General features: G+C 40.2%; 1 protein-coding gene across 2 annotated transcripts in view; it reads left to right on the top strand.

The window, feature by feature from the left end:
- Window positions 1–18,919, top strand: part of LOC117417900 (lysyl oxidase homolog 4-like) — a 27,122-nt gene extending 8,203 nt beyond the window's left edge. For both annotated transcript variants that reach the window (XM_058985104.1, XM_034030289.3), the window contains exons 3-15: window positions 369–550; window positions 1,540–1,754; window positions 8,737–8,775; window positions 9,291–9,504; window positions 10,141–10,321; window positions 12,142–12,296; window positions 12,661–12,828; window positions 13,567–13,729; window positions 13,888–14,131; window positions 14,829–14,944; window positions 15,260–15,396; window positions 15,958–16,069; window positions 16,342–18,919. In XM_058985104.1, the coding sequence (XP_058841087.1) occupies window positions 369–550; window positions 1,540–1,754; window positions 8,737–8,775; window positions 9,291–9,504; window positions 10,141–10,321; window positions 12,142–12,296; window positions 12,661–12,828; window positions 13,567–13,729; window positions 13,888–14,131; window positions 14,829–14,944; window positions 15,260–15,396; window positions 15,958–16,069; window positions 16,342–16,412 (1,997 nt within the window). In that variant the 3' untranslated portion in view covers window positions 16,413–18,919. The remainder of the gene's footprint in view (window positions 1–368; window positions 551–1,539; window positions 1,755–8,736; window positions 8,776–9,290; window positions 9,505–10,140; window positions 10,322–12,141; window positions 12,297–12,660; window positions 12,829–13,566; window positions 13,730–13,887; window positions 14,132–14,828; window positions 14,945–15,259; window positions 15,397–15,957; window positions 16,070–16,341) is intronic.

Genomic DNA, 18,919 nt, shown 5'->3' with positions numbered 1-18,919 from the left:
TTCCGGACTAGAAAATTAATTACAAAATAACCCCAAAACATTCGATGAAACTCAGTTGAAATTCGTATACATTTTCAGCCATTATTTTGAAGTGTTACCCAGTTTACATTTTTAAATAATTCCTTTTTCAAAACAGTTAATTTTCATTGAATTGAACAGATTAAATCATTGTCCTTAATGTGTAATTGATAAGCTTGAGAGATTGACCATATGTATAAGGGAGTGTATAGGAAAGAACCTGGTTCTCCGCAACATGTAGGAGAATGGCCTGGAAGACTGGTTTTGGTTGTGAATAATGTGCAGTGCAGTGTGGGTACTCATCCTCAAATAATAATGCGGTTGTTGTTTCCTGCGTGTGCCGCACCCAGGTCCAATCTGGCTGGATAATGTACGCTGCAAGGGCACTGAGAAGTCACTGGCAGAGTGCAGCGCCAATGACTGGGGGATCAGCGACTGCCAACACACAGAAGACTTGGGCGTGATATGCAGCGAGGAAAAGCGCCGTGTGATTGGTCAGCAAGGCGAGCGCCCTGTCAACATTGCTAGACAGGTAACCAGTCAGAGAGCATTTACCTGGTTTAATAAGGAGAGAGTGAGGGCGTGTTTATTTACTTATTTCATTTCGAGAATATATCCTAGTTGTTAATTTTACTCCCTGCCCAATTTACTAAATGTTTTACATAACATTCAAAGTTGTTTATTTGGTAATATAGAGGGTTTCACACCGTTTCCATGCAGGAGGGAAATGTTTAAAGCTGAGGGACCTCAAAGTACTGAGGCCTACTTTCGTTGTTAATCTGAAACTAGGTTACAGTATGGCTGAATTGTTCCAGCTGAGGAACAATTCGGACGTATTCTCAGAACTTCAGCTGTTAGAAATGCAGCCAGCATCAGATTTCTGAGAAATGAAAAGACGTCAGTAACAAACCTTTCTCGTCCAGTAAGTGTTTGTTTGTTGAGTGACGGTAGCTGCTGTGATCTCTCACCCTCTCCCGAAAAAAAATCACCTGGAGAGGGTACTGCTGCCAGGCATCCCCTTGCTGAACTCTGTGTGACACAGAGCCTCCCAGTTAGCATGTCAAGGTTTTTGGTAGTAGGGCAGGACAGAAGCTCTCAGGCATGATTCAAGGAAACCCAAACCAAACTCAAACAGGAGCTCATGCCAGGCAGGAAATGTACAACAAGGCTCAGGTCTTCACTAAGAAAACAGCTTTGCAAGGCATTTCCCAGATTTCGATTTTAACTGGCAACAAAATGTTTAGTCTTCTTTAGCTCTGAGTCCTCTGCTCTAGCTTCTGGGCGACATTGCCTCTTTAGTCCTCAGCTCTAACCACTCAGCCACACTGCACCCCAGTGCCTCAGCTTTAAAAATCAGACCACACTGCCCCCCAATGCCTCAGTTCTATCTACCAGGCCACACTGCCTCTGCCCCTCAGTTCTAACCACAAGACAACGCTGCCTTCTAGTCCACGGTCACCCTTATTCAGACAAAGAGAGTGATTTCCTTGCTAAACAGCCCATGTTCTCTTTGTTACTCAGGGTGGCAGCGGAGTGAAGATTGAGGAGGTCCGTCTCCATCCACTTATGACTGGTGCTAAGGGCCGCGCGCCCATCAAAGAGGGCGTGGTGGAAGTGAAGCATGCTGGGAGGTGGCGGCAGGTGTGTGATGTGGGCTGGACCCTCAACAACAGCAGGGTGGTGTGTGGCATGCTGGGATTCCCATTAGAGGCTCAGCACAACGCCAAGATGTACAAGTAAGTCTTTAAAAAAATAAATAATAATGTGCTGATTACATCTTCAGCGGTGCTCATTTGCTCCAGTCTGTGAGCGTGCCAGGACTGGGCGTGTTCGACCCAGTCTCTGCCACATTTCTAGAGGGTTCTGGGCAGAGCTGTGAAATGTAAATTTAGCTGTGCTAGTCCACTGGTGCTTTCTTCATCCCTCTCCAAGAGGCCCTGCATGATTACTGCACCAGTCTCTTTTAAAAGCCTTTGTGGTGTCCCGCTGTTCCCCTGCACCACACACAAAAGAACACGCGATTCACGACTACGGGAGAGTTTAACACGCATTTTCCAGGTCTGATCCTCAAGCTCTTGCTGTGTGCTGTGAATTCTGGATGGCTAGTCCAGGTTTTCCACATCTGAACCTGAAACTCTACGGTTTGTCTAAAGCTCAGGTGTTCTTTGATTGGAATTTATATCCAACCTCAAAGCAAACTATACAAAATGTTTCTGGTTATCTAGTAAAGGGTGCAACATGTTTTTTTTTTGGCTGAACTGTGAGTATCTTCTTGGGGTTTTAATCAACTTCTAAAATCAACAGAGCTAAATTAAATATACTACAAAAGAAAGGTGATCGCTTTCACTTTAGATCAGTTTCAAATGTATGAATGCATTTACTGAAACATCTGTCTTTGTCCTGGTATTTTAACTTAATTTTAATGTAAAAAGTTCCTATTTTATATCCTGCAGTAATCTTGGACTGACTTACCAAAAATAACATTAGGTATATCCTATATTATATGGGCTGGTTTCACAAGATTAGTGAAACCAGCCCATATAATGTAGGATATCCAAAGAAGCGATCATTTACAGCCTCTGATTAATTGTTTAAAAGGAAACGTTGAGATATCAGAACGAGGTGTAGAACACACACACACACACATACACTTGGTCCTTTATGTAATTGTCCTAGAGTGTCCATTACACCACAGTAGCAGTTAATACAATATACTGTAGGGCTGCTTCTTGGGAAACTGCTATTCCTTTGACCAGACATGTTAAACAATTTTGTGTTTCATAAATGATGTGTAGAAAACAGCTTTCCAAAAAAACCTGGTGTCTGTGAGGGGAAATTATATTGTCTAGCAATGCATATAATTAGTCAAGCAAGAGCTTGTGCTCATTTTTTTAATTGGTTTAGTAACTATATGATTAATGCCAGACAGAAATTTGTTAACAGCCATTATATATTTTGTAACTGTTTTTTTTCAGACACCACAGACTTCTCATGTAATCTTCGGCAATTACCTTGGCTATACAGGCCTGTACAATCCCATCTCAGAGTCTGCCAAGGCCAATTGTCTAATTTCTAGTACTTCTTTACAGTATTTTTTAGTGCGGTCTGGCTGCTTTCTGAAATGACTAAGCCCTGCCCTGTAGTCACACAGATGAGCTGGAGTTAACCCAAGACTGCCATTCTGACACTCAGCTCTAATCACTAGGCCACACTGCCTCCCATTGTCCCAGGTCCAACCACTAGGGTGCACTGCCTGGCCTCGATGGCGGTGCTATTGGAAGTCAGGGAATTAATGCTGTGGCTCTTCAAGAATGAGGTAAAACCTCTGTCATGGTCAGCCTTATTTTTGTTAAACTTTCATTACCTTGCTGAAGATCTTGAACATTAAAACAAGAAGTATTTCTTCTGTAAAATAAAGTTAAACACCCCCAGAAATTCCATTCCATTGAAATAGATCGCTAGAAACAAAGAAAATGTGGTTGCATTCATTCGAACTCTACCTGCATCAGCTGCATTCTCAAGCATACAAAGAGTTTGGAGACTGTATTGTTAATAGATGAGTAAGAGTAGGGGTAATGGGCTGCATTTTAAAGAGAGCTGTTTGTCTGGGACCAGTCAGCGTGAAATAAAAGGACAATAATAACAAACTGCACCATGTGCTTGTGGTAAACCTCACAAAAAGCTTTAATTACGAGGGAGTTTACATTTAAGCGGTTAGATTTACCACTGGAAAAGCTTGAGGTCAGTGATCGGAATGGAGGCTTGCTGTACCTGATTGAGCCAGTTACTTATTTAGGAGCTATCCACTGGTCTATATAACAGCAACTAAGTAACAATTTTCACATGTTCTACTACCTATGTATGTATGTATGTATGTATGTATGTTTCATGTGTAAATGTTTAAATATATATACACACATATACATATACATATATATATATATAGAGATATATATATATATATAGAGAGATATATATATATATATATATATATAGATATATATATATATATATAGATATAGATATAGATATGTTTTGAAACGTAGGGAGATTTATTAAACTTGGACCACATATAGCGTTCGTTTGCCACAAATAGTAAAAACAAATTCAATTTTTTGTACATATGAAAGTACAAGCCCAAGGCAGTACTGACCATACCAGTCTCTGTAGTTACCCTGGTTGGGTATTACCCCCAGATGTTCCTAGACTATGTAAAAAAGACCCAGACTGAGTCCATGCCCAGAGTCACGTCTGCAGAGTTGCGTAAGCATGCAGGCCCAAGAGAGACTTGTCGCTCAATGGAAGGCACACTGCTAGATTGTTTAGCAGCAACTCCTCCTATAATTTAGCAACCTCTGTCTCTTGGCAGCCTCCTAGAGCTGCTGTAATTAGACATTGAAAAGGGCTGAGCGTTTTCTGTGTTTTAATTTTTCCCCAAACAGGGTGCTATTATAGCTGCGCCCTGCTCCTGCCTGCTGTGTTAGCAGAAACCCTTGCTGGTTATACCCAGCATAGGTTTACACACATTACAAAACCTGTATACAACTGATGCCCTCCTCAATGAACATAAGAACATAAGAAAGTTTACAAACGAGAGGAGGCCATTCAGCCCATCTTGCTCGTTTTGGTTGTTAGTAGCTTATTGATCCCAGAATCTCATCAAGCAGCTTCTTGAAGGATCCCAGGGTGTCAGCTTCAACAACATTACTGGGGAGTTGGTTCCATACCCTCACAATTCTCTGTAAAAAAAGTGCCTCCTATTTTCTGTTCTGAATGCCCCTTTATCTAATCTCCATTTGGTCCTTGTTTCTTTTTTCAGGTAAAAAAAGTCCCCTGGGTCGACATTGTCTATACCTTTTAGGATTTTTAATGCTTGAATCAGATCACCGCGTAGTCTTCTTTGTTCAAGACTGAATAGATTCAGTTCTTTTAGCCTGTCTGCATACAACATGCCTTTTAAACCCGGGATAATTCTGGTTGCTCTTCTTTGCACTCTTTCTAGAGCAGCAATATCCTTTTTGTAACGAGGTGACCAGAACTGAACACAATATTCTAGGTGAGGTCTTACTAATGCATTGTAAAGTTTTAACATTACTTCCCTTGATTTAAATTCAACACTTCTCACAATATATCCGAGCATCTTGCTGGCCTTTTTTTTATAGCTTCCCCACATTGTCTAGATGAAGACATTTCTGAGTCAACATAAACTCCTAGGTCTTTTTCATGAATGCATCTCATGTGAGTCAAACCTTCCCTCCTGCAGTTCTGGACAGATCAGGGGAGATGCTGCCTGAACCTGCAACTCACTTTCAGACTGACTAACCCTGCATCACTGAATCTGCTGATAGTCACTAAACAAATACATTGAAAAGACACAACATTTAAGCTAATTGTGTTAATAGGACATTATTCTGTTTCTGCTAGTTCCCCGCCCAGCTAGTATTATTGGATGTAACTGGACTTTCCAGACGCATTTTATAGTGAATGCTGCAAAACAAATGAGTAGGCGCAAGTTTGAATGAATCATAATTACATTTATATGTTGTTGAATTGTTATGTTCACTTTACAGTTAATTACAAGGGGTCTATTTTTTGCTCAGATGGCTTTATAAATATTATTTTATATTGATTGTCTAAAATGATTCTACTAGTGCCAAATGCTTTTATTTTGTAGTTTGCAAATGTATATGGCACCCATAGTTTAGTGAGATTAGTTATGTCTCATTGTACAGGGCTATGCAACTGGCAGCCATTTAAGTTTAATGTATAAATGGCAAAATTGTCTAAAATGAAACACCAATATAACTATTAATTGGGGCATCCAGAAAAAGCATGATTTTATTTTGCATGAGTTTTTCAGCTTATACGTGTGCTGGCGTTTCAGTGTTGGTGTAATAAATGATCCAGATCAACAAGGGCACAGTCGCCACAATGAAAGTGCTCTTCTCTCAACAACATGCACTCTTACAAAACTGCCTGAAATTGGTAGCTGGCAGGTGCAGATTAAGTAACCTCTAATGAGAGTGATCCCAACCCTGCACCTGGGTGATGGTTAGGAGGTGGAGGAGAGGGGAAGCCTTGCATTGGAGCCAAGAAAACAATCTATTTTGGCTACCGTTTCCAGGGAAAACAGCCTCAGAAGCAGCCTGAAATGTATCATTTTTCTGAGGTTTGTAAACTTGGGGTGGAACTCACGCTATAATGACAGAGGCAGGTGGTACTTAGAGAAAATATTCTCAGAACAAATTAAAAACACATCATTTTCATAGTTTGTGTTTTCTAAAAGCTTGGATCTGTACAAATCATTATTACAAGTTTAGGGAACTAACCCCACACGCCTATCCCTAACCCCTATATATGCATTGCACAATAGACTCTAATTTTCACCAAGTAATGGAAAGTTTTTGTGTGCAGTTTTTTAGGAGGGCTGAGTGTATATATATATATATATATATATATATATATATATATATATATATATATATATATGTGTGTGTGTGTGTGTGTTTGTTTTTGCATGTAAGGGTAGTATTAGTGGACGCAGTTATCTGTAAATTCCTCCCAGATTGGTCAAATGAAGGTCTGGCTGGCTGGTGCAATGTTAGGCAATCATTTTGCAATTGCAGGCACATTGAAATACCTCCCGGCCCAACGCAGTACCCAAACAACACGGGTTACACGTAAAGAGGAGGTACTGCAAAAACAAAAGTGCAAACTGGATTTCCTGGGATTTGGTCTCATTTGTATTGTTCGTCTTGGTTCATGAAATGTTCGAATTAAAAAGTAAAACCAGCTTGCTTTTAAGATGGTGTCAGTTTCAACTACTTTACACTGTGGATATGTTAGATTAAATAACAGCTTTTTTAGTTTACAACGCTGCTTCCAGCTAGAATATGTTGTCAGTTTGTATTGTATCTCAATGGGCCTTTCAGTCTTAGTAAGCCTGCTTAGATACTTCCATGTGTCAGTTTTCATGAAGGGACAGTATCTAGGCTACTGTACGAGTTAATTGAACTTGTACGTCAATTGAAATCTGGTAAGATTATGAGTATGCCAAATCATAGTAAAATATTTTACCTTGTCTATTTAATATACCTACATTATGTGCCAGTGATGTTACAATATGCAGGGGGAACTGGATCGAATTGTTGGGGAGAATAGTACAATTTAGTACTGATGCTCGATGTTAATACATGTTTAAGGAGCACTGTATAATAATTGCAGTCACTTAAGACCAGACACAGAGTGAATTGCCAGTGATGTGAATGAACTATTCGGTATTACAATTACCCAGTGCTTATTCTTAGTAATTCACAATTATTGCCATTATAGGACCTGCTCATGAAACCACATAACTATGGTCATTATATATATATATATATATATATATATATATATATATATATATATATATATATATATATATATTATATATATATATATATTATATATATATATATATATATATATATATATATATATATATATAATGACCATAGTTATGTGGTTTCATATATAAGCTTTGATCAAATAAGGTTTGCTATTCATGACACTTTCTTGTACTTTTTTTTTTCAAACACCAGTCACCAGTAGACCAGAATATGCTCTCATTTCCAGCAATGTGTAAAGTTTGTTTGTTCAATAATTCTTATACAGAGCCTGCATCCCTAAACTAGTTTAATCTGACTTTGCACTCCACCACCTTAGCAAGTCTTGTGGTGTAAAAGAACCCAAGTTTGGATTACGCCCTGAATTCCATTCACCTAACGAGTAAGGGAGAGTGTTTGAAGCCCTTCTCGGACAGCACACCTCCCTGCAGTGCTGGGAATGCTTTTTGTTCTAGTCTTTGCGAGACAGCATGTTTTTGATTGGCTCTGGTCCTGACCTATGCTCGGAATGCTTGGGCTCCCTACCAAAGGAAATGTCTGTTTTTGTGAATAAACATTTTAGAAGTCAGTGGTGTGCTCAACCATATTGTGTTGCTTTGAAAACAGTTACATCCAGAACTGTCTGTTAAAGAAGGCTTGGTTTGCATGCCAGAGGCCACTGTCTACTTTTTGAGTTTAGAAATTATTTCCCAAAAGGAGATGTAGTGGGTGGGGGTCAGGTGCGATCCTACTGGTTTTACCCAGGGTTGAGTGATTTTCCCTGGTTAGACTGTTTCTCTATTACCTCACCACAAGACTGCATTATCTCTGTGGGGTGGATGTTTACAATAGACATATCAGTTTGACGTAAAGGCTTAAAACTAGGGGGCAGTAGAATGTGGAGTGACCACATTGGAACAGCTGTGGGAAAACCTCTCCTCTGTTCCAATAAATAAAATAAAATCTCCTTTTGTGTTTACATTTGAACGTTTGAATGCTTCAGGCAACTCTAGGAAATTAAAATCATGAGGCTTAACCAGATAGACAACCATTTCCTCCTCCAACCCTTTACTTCCAGTTATATGTCAAGGACCTTGAGCTTGTCTGTAAACTATATGGTAACCTGAAGACAGTAACAACAGGATAAATCACGACGCGGACGCGGGACAAGCGCTAACAATTGTTTCATTTTGGTAGTCAGTGTGCTCTTATGAATATCCCATGTATGTAAGTAACTTTTGTAAAATGCAAAGATTATATTGTTTTCATTGTTAAATTATTCATAAGCGACAAATAAAATTGTCCCTGGAAACAAAAACAATAACAAAAAACTGACTTTTCTCTGTTACAGAAAACTTTGGGATACCAAGGTCAACAATCCAAATACCAGGTAACTTCTGCTATACAGTATTCTCAACGCAAACAACTGTATCACCTATATTAAAATGATTGCAGGTGCAAACTTTATACTGTGTTACAGTGTAGTTCTATATAATGATAGTCAACCTAAATTAATTTACAATGTATAGCGCTGTTGAACTCTTAACTATGTCTAATGCAGTTTGGGGAGGGAATTAGCTGATGGGGTATTCAATATGAGGCTTTGTATACTTTTCAGATCATATTGCCTAATTTAAATTAGAAAGTAAGATTCCTTAATATGATGTGCCCTATTAACAAAAAATACATCAGCAATGTCATTGATTAATAAAGTTATATTCGTGAAGCCGTTGATGGTCTTATAAACCAATCTTTGTCATTTATGAAAACAGGCACTAAAAGTAAGTTAAAGTAAGCATTGTGAATAGGGCTCGATGTTTTATCTTAGAGGATCAAAATGTATACAATGAATTACTTAGTAAATAAAGAATTCCTGTCGGGTACATAAATGTCTCCTCTTCCCAGACTCGGCATAATGTCCCGGAAGAAGAGTTTCTGGGTGGAGAAGGTGAGCTGCCATGGCAACGAGCCCAGCCTGTCAGACTGTCGAGTCCAGCTCTCTATTTCCCGCAACAGCCCCCCCTGCAGGAAAGGCATGCACGCCATCACACGCTGCGTCCTGGGAGCAGAGCTCAGCAACGCCCTGAACACAGGCCGCCAGACACACTCCCACAGAGAGGTGAGAGGGTGAAGAGGGGGAAGAGGGGGTGGGGAGTGCAGAAGAAGGAAGATGGAGGAGTGGGGAGTGAATGACAGGGAGAGAGGTAGTGAAGGAGGTAGATGAGAGGCTTACAGAGGTTCTGCAAAAATAAAAAACACTAACAATCAATAACGGAAACACAGAGTATTGTATCTTTACTAAATATTTTTTAAGTGGCTACCGATTGCTGTCATTTTTTAGAGGACTGTTCAGTGTCACTGATTCAAGTTCTCTACAATGTGGGCCATATTTTCACTCCAGTCTTTAATTCCTATTTTTTGAAAGATGAAAATCCAACAACAATGTACAAAACTGAGAAACAAACAACTTGAGAGTACTTAAGAGACCTTACTTAGTAGGTGTTTGATACTTTTTAAAAAAAAAGAAAAAAGTGTTTTTCTCTTAAATAAAAAAAAAAAACAGCAGTTAATTAAAGACTGGAGTAAGCTCTTTGATAACATGGCCCTGCGTGTCCTGGAGGGGATGTTTCAGCTACACAGTCCAACCCAGAATTTCATTATCAAAATCCAAACTGAGATTTTGTGGACTATTATTAGTGACTTTACCATAACCTGATTCCATTTCTCCCCCTCTCTCTTCGTGTCTTCCCTGCAGCCCTCAGTCCGGTTGAAGGCGGGCGCTCGGCTGGGCGAGGGTCGCGTGGAGATGCTGCGTGAAGGGAAATGGGGCACGGTGTGCGATCACCAATGGGACCTGGTCTCTGCCAGCGTGGTGTGCCGGGAGCTGGGGTACGGCACAGCAAAGGAGGCCATGAGAGGAGCGTACATGGGGCAAGGTCAGCCAGCTTCTGTGTGTCTTTCGGACAGCTTTCTCACATGGATGTGTCTCTTAGCATACCTGTATATTTGTCAACAAATCCGCTAAAGCACAGGGATGCTGTGCCTGTGAATAGTGAGGGTCTGACAGCATTAGAGATTTGGTGCCCTCGAAGTACTGACCTCTGTAGTTATCCCATTCCTCTAAGCAGCATACAATACATTGTTGACTTTAGATTGATCTCGCAGTGAGAAGTGTGACGGGATTTGCGTGTTCCAAGTTTTAAACAGCATGAATGCTGATTAGCAGGCTCTCTGTATTTTGTAAGGTATTAGTGGTTAGAGAGTGCTGGGCTGCAGTGTATAAGATGGTAGTTCTGAGTTAATTAGACTGTAGGATCACATTGTAGATGGCAGCAGGTTTAAGTGGGTTTGTGATAACTAGTAGGTTCTGATAACACATTGTTTTTTGCTAAAGTGCTGAGTTTTAATGTGGGAGATATGTATTACCAGAATAAGCAACATGACACTTCACAGTGATAGTTGGTGCAACTGAAGTAGATTTCAAATTTACAAGCAATTTATACATCATGATAATTAATGAGCTGATAGCTGATATAAAAAATGAACATTCACTCTCTCTCTCTCTCTCTCTCTCTCTCTCTCTCTCTCTCTCTCTCTCTCTCTCTCCTGCAATGCTTTGAATGCTGAAAGATTTACTAAATGAATGTATTTACTTGTTGTCATTATATAGACAGCACCAAAAAGAAAAATCACAGACTCTAAATGGTAACATTTCAACGACAGCTGTAAGGAGGCTGTGTGGTCCAGTGGTTAAAGAAAAGGGCTTGTAACCAGGAGGCTGTGTGGTCCAGTGGTTAAAGAAAAGGGCTTGTAACCAGGAGGTCCCCAGTTCAAATCCCACCTCAGCCACTGACTCATTGTGTGACCCTGAGCAAGTCACTTAACCTCCTTGTGCTCCGTCTTTCGGGTGAGACGTAGTTGTAAGTGACTCTGCAGCTGATGCATAGTTCACACATCCTAGTCTCTGTAAAATAAACAGTCTCTGCTAAATAAACAAATAATGCATGACTGTTCTAGTTTTGTAGCACAAAAACATAGAAATGGGGGGGTGTTTAAATTAAAAAGTGTGTTTATTGAAACCCAGCATTACTCCCTCTCCCACTCCATGTTTTGTAGTAGGTTCCCAGTGTTTAAAATGCCCCTCCCTCAGGGAGCATTGCCTTTGTGTTTCTTGGCAGGGTCATTTAGAGGAAGTGTTTTAATTGGTCAGTAAGAACAAGCTTTTCAGTTTGCTCCCTATAAAGGGCAGTTTATTCTCTAGTCAAACTGCAGGGTTACAAAACCTTGTTTTTTTCCCAGAAACAGGTCGACTCTTATAATTTGAATGACGTTATATTGTAAATGTTGCACTTGTAGCATGTTGAATACCAGGTTGGCACAAACACCCAAGTACCCCTCTATACCTCTCTGTTCCAGAGCCTTCAACTCTCCCTCAATCTATACCTCCTGTACCTTACTGTTAAAGAGTCCCAACTCTCCCTCGAACTATATCTGTACTCCTGTAACAGAGCCCCCAACTATTTCCTAAATACCAAAAGAAGCATAGCAGATGGAATCATAGCCAGGTTACCAGAGATCGATTCCTATCTTTATCGTTGCCTTGAGCAGGCAGGGGGGGCTGCAGAGAGTCATTTACAAGCCATACGGAAATCACTCTGCCGCTTTAGAGATGTTCAGTCACACTATTATAGGGAAGTCCAGTTTCACTTACTACACTTATACTTTATTGTTTTTAATGTGACTGCTGTGCTTGCAGGATTGGGCCCCATACACATGAACGCAGTGCAGTGCAGTGGGCATGAGCGCTCCATCACTGAGTGCTACTTCCAGGACCTGGCCACCAGGGGGTGCACTCACTACAATGATGCCTCTGTCAGGTGCAACGTGCCTAAGATGGGACTTGACAGCAAGGTAAGGTCATTTTAGCCTTTTCCTCAGTTTATCTGAATTGGTTTACACCCACTCCATCCTTCCCCATTGACTTGGCTTTCTCATCCTTTCCATTCCCGCAACAAGATATAATTTTAGGTCTTTAAATCATGGCAATTGTTTAAAAATAAAGTTTGGTTCTCTTTCATTTATCACAGAGCTGCTTAACCTTGTATGACCATCCAATGGCTCTACAAACTGCCATGAGCCGTGTTTAAAGTTAATCTGAACAATCCTTTATCGAAGTAGTGGAACTACTTTTACTCCAAGCACTGCTTGGGAATATGCATTGGAAATGTGATGTGCAATGCGATTCTTGCTTTCTCTCCTCTGTGCCACTGTGTAGATTCGCCTGGCAGGGGGGCACAGTCCTGGGGAGGGTCGTGTGGAGGTGCTGATGGAGGTCGGAGGTCGGAAGCAGTGGGGCGCGGTGTGCAGCGAGTCCTGGGGTCTCAACGAGGCCACGGTGGTGTGTCGACAGGCGGGCTTTGGATTTGCCTCACACGCCCTACAGGTGGGTGTCTAATTGTACTGATAAGACCCCCTTGGTCTGAGAGAATGGGATAACCAGCTGTTTAAGCTTTAAAATCAACAATAAGGACTTGCTTGTAATAAGCCTTGGGACTGTCTCAAGAGAGAGGTTTGATCTACAGAACTGATATGAGGATGTACGTCAGGCAGATCTGCACTTGAATTTAATCTCTGTTCTCACTGGGAGGTTTTAAAGGGTCATGTGGATCCAATCTCATTTTGTACTGTGAAAAATGGAAACAATGGGCATCGCAGACAAGAAATAAACCTTTTGATGCAATAAGAAATAAGAACGTTATGATACAGTGATATGAAACACCTCATTGAGACGTGACTGGAGAACAGCAAACTGCCCTGTTTACTGTGTTACACCCTGGCAGCTGTAACTGATGGGCAACACCCGACTGTGGAGATAGCAAGACTTTGGAAAGCACTTGTTGTTCTTGTTAAAAAAAAAAAAAGTAAACATGGTAATATACATGCCTGTTATTAAACTACTGCCCATGTTTAGAAACCTTTACCAACCACGTTGACATCATCAATTTAGTGCCCTAAGCTTAAGACAACGATCTGAAATGCTGTCTGGAGATAATTTATCACACAATGATCTCCGTGAATTTTTAAGTTCCCCTTTAAAGTTAAAAACTAGATTTGATCTGGTTTAGGCAGTGTGAACAGATACAAGACACTTCGGCAGTGACGCCTGTGTTTGTCCTCCCAGGAGACGTGGTATTGGCAGGGGGACCCAAGTGCCAGTGAGGTGGTGCTGAGCGGGACCAAGTGCTCCGGGACCGAGCTCTCGATCCAGCAGTGCCAGAAGCACGGGCAGGTACACTGCCCTCGAGGGGGCGGGCGGCGTGCTGCGGGGGTCACCTGTAGTGAGAGTGAGTATCCAGCAGGAGGCAGAAACACAGGGAAAGGGAGAGGGGATTGGATGACTGTCTGCTCCTGGAACAGGGGAATGGGAAAGATGTGCATCTTTGTTTCTAGTTTTGCTGTTTGATTGTTGGTTTGAGTGAGTGGTTTTCCTCTCTTCCCCCAGCGGCCCCGGACCTGATTCTGAACGCTCAGATGGTCCAGGAGTCTGCATACCTGGAGGACCGGCCGCTGCACCTGCTCACCTGTGCCCACGAGGAGAAATGCCTCTCCTCCTCCGCGGACCACATGAACTGGCCCTATGGGCAGCGGCGCCTGCTTCGCTTCTCCTCGCTGATCCACAACCTGGGCAAAGCTGACTTCCGCCCACGGGCAACTCGAGAGTCCTGGATCTGGCACCAGTGCCACAGGTAGGGCTGCACACCTTCGCAGTGACATGCAATCAATATCCCTTAACTTCACCTCTAAACCTTAAAATCAACTTGTCTCCCAATTCCTAACCTCTTCTATACAGAAATAAAATCACAACTGAATGCTCCCATTCTTTTTCAGTGCACTTTATAACACGGTTCATTCCCATGTTGAATACACATGTGACCATGTCTCTCTGACCTCCTTAGTGCAGATCATTCAGCAGCTGTATCCCCAAACCCCAGGTCTTACAGCTCCAAATGAGTTTCCAGCAACACTCTTTGGGAACAAGGCAGTCCCTTGTGCTGCAGGCATCCTTCTGAATAACTAAGTTCCAGTCCCTTCGTTGATCTCTGCAATAAATGCGGCCTGTTAAGATGTATTTCAAAGTGTTTAATTGAACAGTTAAATAAACAGCTCCCCAAAATCAACCTACCTGGGAACAGGAGGTTACTGTCAAAGGTTTTCATGAAAATGAAACACACCTTACTTACTGCGTGCCCCAGGAATGAGATCATCTCTTTTGATCCCCTAGTGACTTTCTGTGTCAGCCAGTTGCAGTGGGGAGGTGAGATTTGTTTTATATGCTAACAAGCTCTCTTTATTATAGATTGCTACTGGAAAAAGCCTGCAATATAACTGGTTACAACTAAAGCTCCTTTTGTGTTGTTCCCCCTCCTCCCCCCTCCCTTGCAGGCACTACCACAGTATCGAGGTGTTCACACACTATGACCTCCTGACCCTCAATGGCAGCAAAGTTGCAGAAGGTCACAAGGCCAGCTTCTGTCTGGAAGACACCCACTGCCCGGACGGTAAGCCCTGAGCAAGATGCACTGTCTACAATCACAGTGAGGCATTGCAATGAATGAGGGTGCTAGATTCAATTCAACACACCCTACAGGGCTTCTTAAATTCAGTACCCTCAATCTAAGAGTAACTTGCTTCCACAGGCTTGCTAACCACTTCTATAAATCACCATGGTCTAGAACCCATTTAATTTGACCACGAGGGAAGACACAAATCTCTACCTATGGTAGTTTCACAGGCAAATATTTTTTCGGAACCACTATTTGTTAGTGACCACCTGGGTAAGTGCATGTGTTCATTCCTCTTATTTCGATTGGCAGGGCTGCAGAAACAGTACGCTTGCGTCAACATGGGAGAACAGGGCATCTCTGTGGGTTGCTGGGATACCTACGGACACGACATTGACTGCCAGTGGGTCGACATCACGGATGTCAAACCAGGGGACTATATCTTCCAGGTTGGAGTTCAGCTGTGCAAAACTTCAGCAAATTTGAATGTGTTACAGTGTTAGGGGCAGCATGCAATGTGTCAGAATGAAGAGGGACCAAACAAACAGAGCACTCTATTTAGGGATATACATACATCACATCACTGGTTTAGCTGCCACATCCTGTTGGCAGCTAAACCAGTAACCAAAAGAGATAAAAACATGTTATACACTGTAATAAAAAACTAAAATTGGCAACAGTCAGTTCATTTACAAGAGTTGTTTAGTTTGATGTTGGGAAAGTTCTGGAACATATATTTTTTTTGTCAGTGATTGAACTAGTAGTTAAGCATAAGGTATAATTTTGTGAACTGCCATTTAAGAGAGCAGTGAAACAACACGATAAACAGCTTGACATCCCCACTTATGAAATGAGTTTTAACCATTTATTTCCAGTTTTAGCACTGCTAGAGATTAATGAGAAAAATAAGTTATTGTGCAAAAACAAAACAAAATTAGGGCCATTACAGACCATGATGTAAGTGCTGGACACACAATTTCCTCACTAATCCATCCTCCTGGTCTCTCCAGGTTGAAGTAAATCCTCACTTCGACATGGTGGAGTCTGATTTCACAAACAACGTAATGCGCTGCCGGTGTAAATACGATGGGAATCGGATCTGGATGTACGGCTGTCACACAGGTATTGAACTCACACACTGCAAAGAGCCACATATGTAGTAACAGTATACTGCAAAAAAAAAAAAAGGTATTCTGTATCTTTGGCAATCAAGCTGCAAAAGGAAAGGTTATTCCCCACTGAAATAAGTTTTGGCTGTAGCCTTCCTATAGAATCATGCTTAATATTATGTTCTTGAAGCCTATGTATTGCCAACCAAGTTTAAACTTAGTTTCTTAGTTACAAGTTGTTAAATCTCATCTGTATCTCAATGTTAAATTTTGTTCTTCTATCAGGAGATGCATATAGTGATGAAATTGAGGATCTGTTTGAGCACCAGAATCGGATCTCCAATAACCTGATTTAAATGTTCACCCTGGAAATGCCCGGCAGAACCTGGAATCAGGAATGGATAGAACTGGAGCTTGAATTCGGGACTTGGACGTTTACCTCAACACGTGTAACACTAACACAAAGCACAGCAGTCGTCTTGTGATCAGTGGGGAAGTCAAATGGATTTAGAGTGACAAAGGTTGCTCCTTTGGGCTACAAAAATCCATGGTGATCTCTGCTCTAGGATTTGGAAATCTTTATGCCAGTGTCTTTTTCAGTATTTTCTATTTTTATTTTTTAATGCATACAGTCCTTTAGTACAGAGTAACTTAAATATATATATGTTTCTGGACTTTGTTTTACAGCCTGTTTCTGATTCCTTATTGAAGTACTTTATTTAAATGTTCTCTTGTACAGAACACAAGGAACAGAAATAGACCTATTGAATGAATATCTGTGAAAGAAAATCCAGATTTTCTCTTTGATTTCTTTGGGTCAGAGGACATGAGTAAATATTACACTTTATACTCAAAGTGTCAGTCTTCAGATAATTCCATTTGTATATAGCTCAAGTATTATTTTAATATTTTCTCAATATGGGCTACTGCTTTACTCCGAGCACCATGTTGTCAGGAGAGCCTAAAGCTTCTACAGTATCTTGAAACAAACTACAACTACTTTTATATGTCACTGTGAATTCCCCAACAGATAGTCACTTCACACAAGTGTAGCAATAAGTGGGGGAACATTTTCAGGAATTATACTCTCAGGAAGTGATGTCATACTTAAATCATTAAAGCACTAGAATGGCAATATTCTGCAGTTCCTCACTGAGGCAAAGCAGAGATTTGAGGTAAATATTTGAGTACAGCCTGTTTCATAAAAAGGAAAGCTAACCATACTTTTTATTTCAACGAGGAGAACTTCCCATACCTGGACTTGCTTTATAAGAAATAACATTTGTTTAAAATAGATTGTTCTTTTTTTAACTGAAGCAAAATTGCTGTTAAAGCAATACAAAGTGCATTTTATGAAACCACAAACAGCCTGGTTATATAAAAAAATAAAATAAATAAATCTAATTTGACAGCAGCGTCAAAACTCTAGTATATTATGAGTTCTATGCACTACAGATCCAGGCATCCTGTTAAATTAAATTATACAGACTTGGACAAGGCAACATCAAAACAAAATCATATTCTATTAGAATTTTCCCCTTTTTTAAGTTGATAATCTGTAGCAGGAATCCCACAAAATGTGTTTTCTGTTTTAAGAGAACAATGTTTTTAACTTAAAATACACTTTGTAATTTGTACTTGGTAGTTGTTTTTGCTTCTTATTCTGTGCAAATATACTTTAGTACAGCATACACTTGACAGTTTTATAACATTCCTTGATTTTAAATCCAGCTAATTTGTTTACACTTTTAGAGTTATTGAATTTTAGAAATGTGTTTATTGTATCCAACCTTTTGAATTATACAATGTTCACTGTAGCTGAAGACATCAGCTTTTATTTATTTTAATCAAAATACATTCTGGCAATATGTTAACCAGTCCATTTATAGCAAATAGTATCTATAGATTCAAGTTTAGGCAAATGGTTATTTTTTTTAATTGGCTATTTCATTACAGAAAACCCATATACTTAACACTTTTTTTTTTTTTGTATTTACTCAACCTTGCTGTTGAAAATGATTTGTATACATATTGCTGCGTAAAACAAAAAAGAAACTCCTGATTAGTTCTTCCCTGTCGAGTTTCTGTGAAAGCAGTAATGTTTACATTAAACACCACAAGTTCCGGATTTAAAAATCACTTCTGTGCTGTACATTTGATAGTCCAGTCATTTATGCAGGTCCGTGGATGAACCACAACACCTTCAGTCAGTGATGTCTTATCCACAAGAAGTGATGCAATCCTTTCTGGAACAGATTACACTGGTACTCGTGCAATAAAATCGCTTGCTGGACATGAATGCCAAATTGTGTTTTTTTTTTTTTTTCCTTTAAACAAACCTGGCTTAAAATTAGATTTTTTTTTTTTTAAATCTATACGTTTTTGACTGTATTAAGGGCTTTTCATTATTTATTTTTAAATACTGTATGACTTCAACCAAATACTTTCTAGTTTGTTACTTAATGCAAATAAATAAGCATTTTTATTTAAAAAAAAAAAATCAATGTTTGCTCTATAGTAAATTTTAGACTGTTCAACATCGTGTGGGGAAAATGCTAAGTACTAACTCTACAGTACAACAAGAATGTCCTAAGCTCCATTTCCACTGCCCAGTGTTACCCGGTACAGGTGCATTCATGTAGAGCCCACAATTAAAGGTAAGAATTTACACTAGTAGGAATATTTAATTTGTGCTAAAAACACTAAAAACGATTACCAGCACTCAGTCTGGACAGTGGAAACACAGCTTTAGATTCTCACCTGTTGTAGAAGAATTTTCCAGGTGTCCCTACACACACCTACTTTAACAATAACGTGTAATCAATAAAATAATCTGAAGCAATTGGAAAGAGTTTGATTGTGT

The sequence above is a fragment of the Acipenser ruthenus genome, chromosome 13 (assembly GCF_902713425.1).
Source record: "Acipenser ruthenus chromosome 13, fAciRut3.2 maternal haplotype, whole genome shotgun sequence".
In the NCBI taxonomy this organism is placed as follows: domain Eukaryota; kingdom Metazoa; phylum Chordata; class Actinopteri; order Acipenseriformes; family Acipenseridae; genus Acipenser; species Acipenser ruthenus.
The sequence above is the reverse complement of the archived record's forward strand: the minus strand, read 5'-3'. Positions and strand labels throughout refer to the sequence as shown.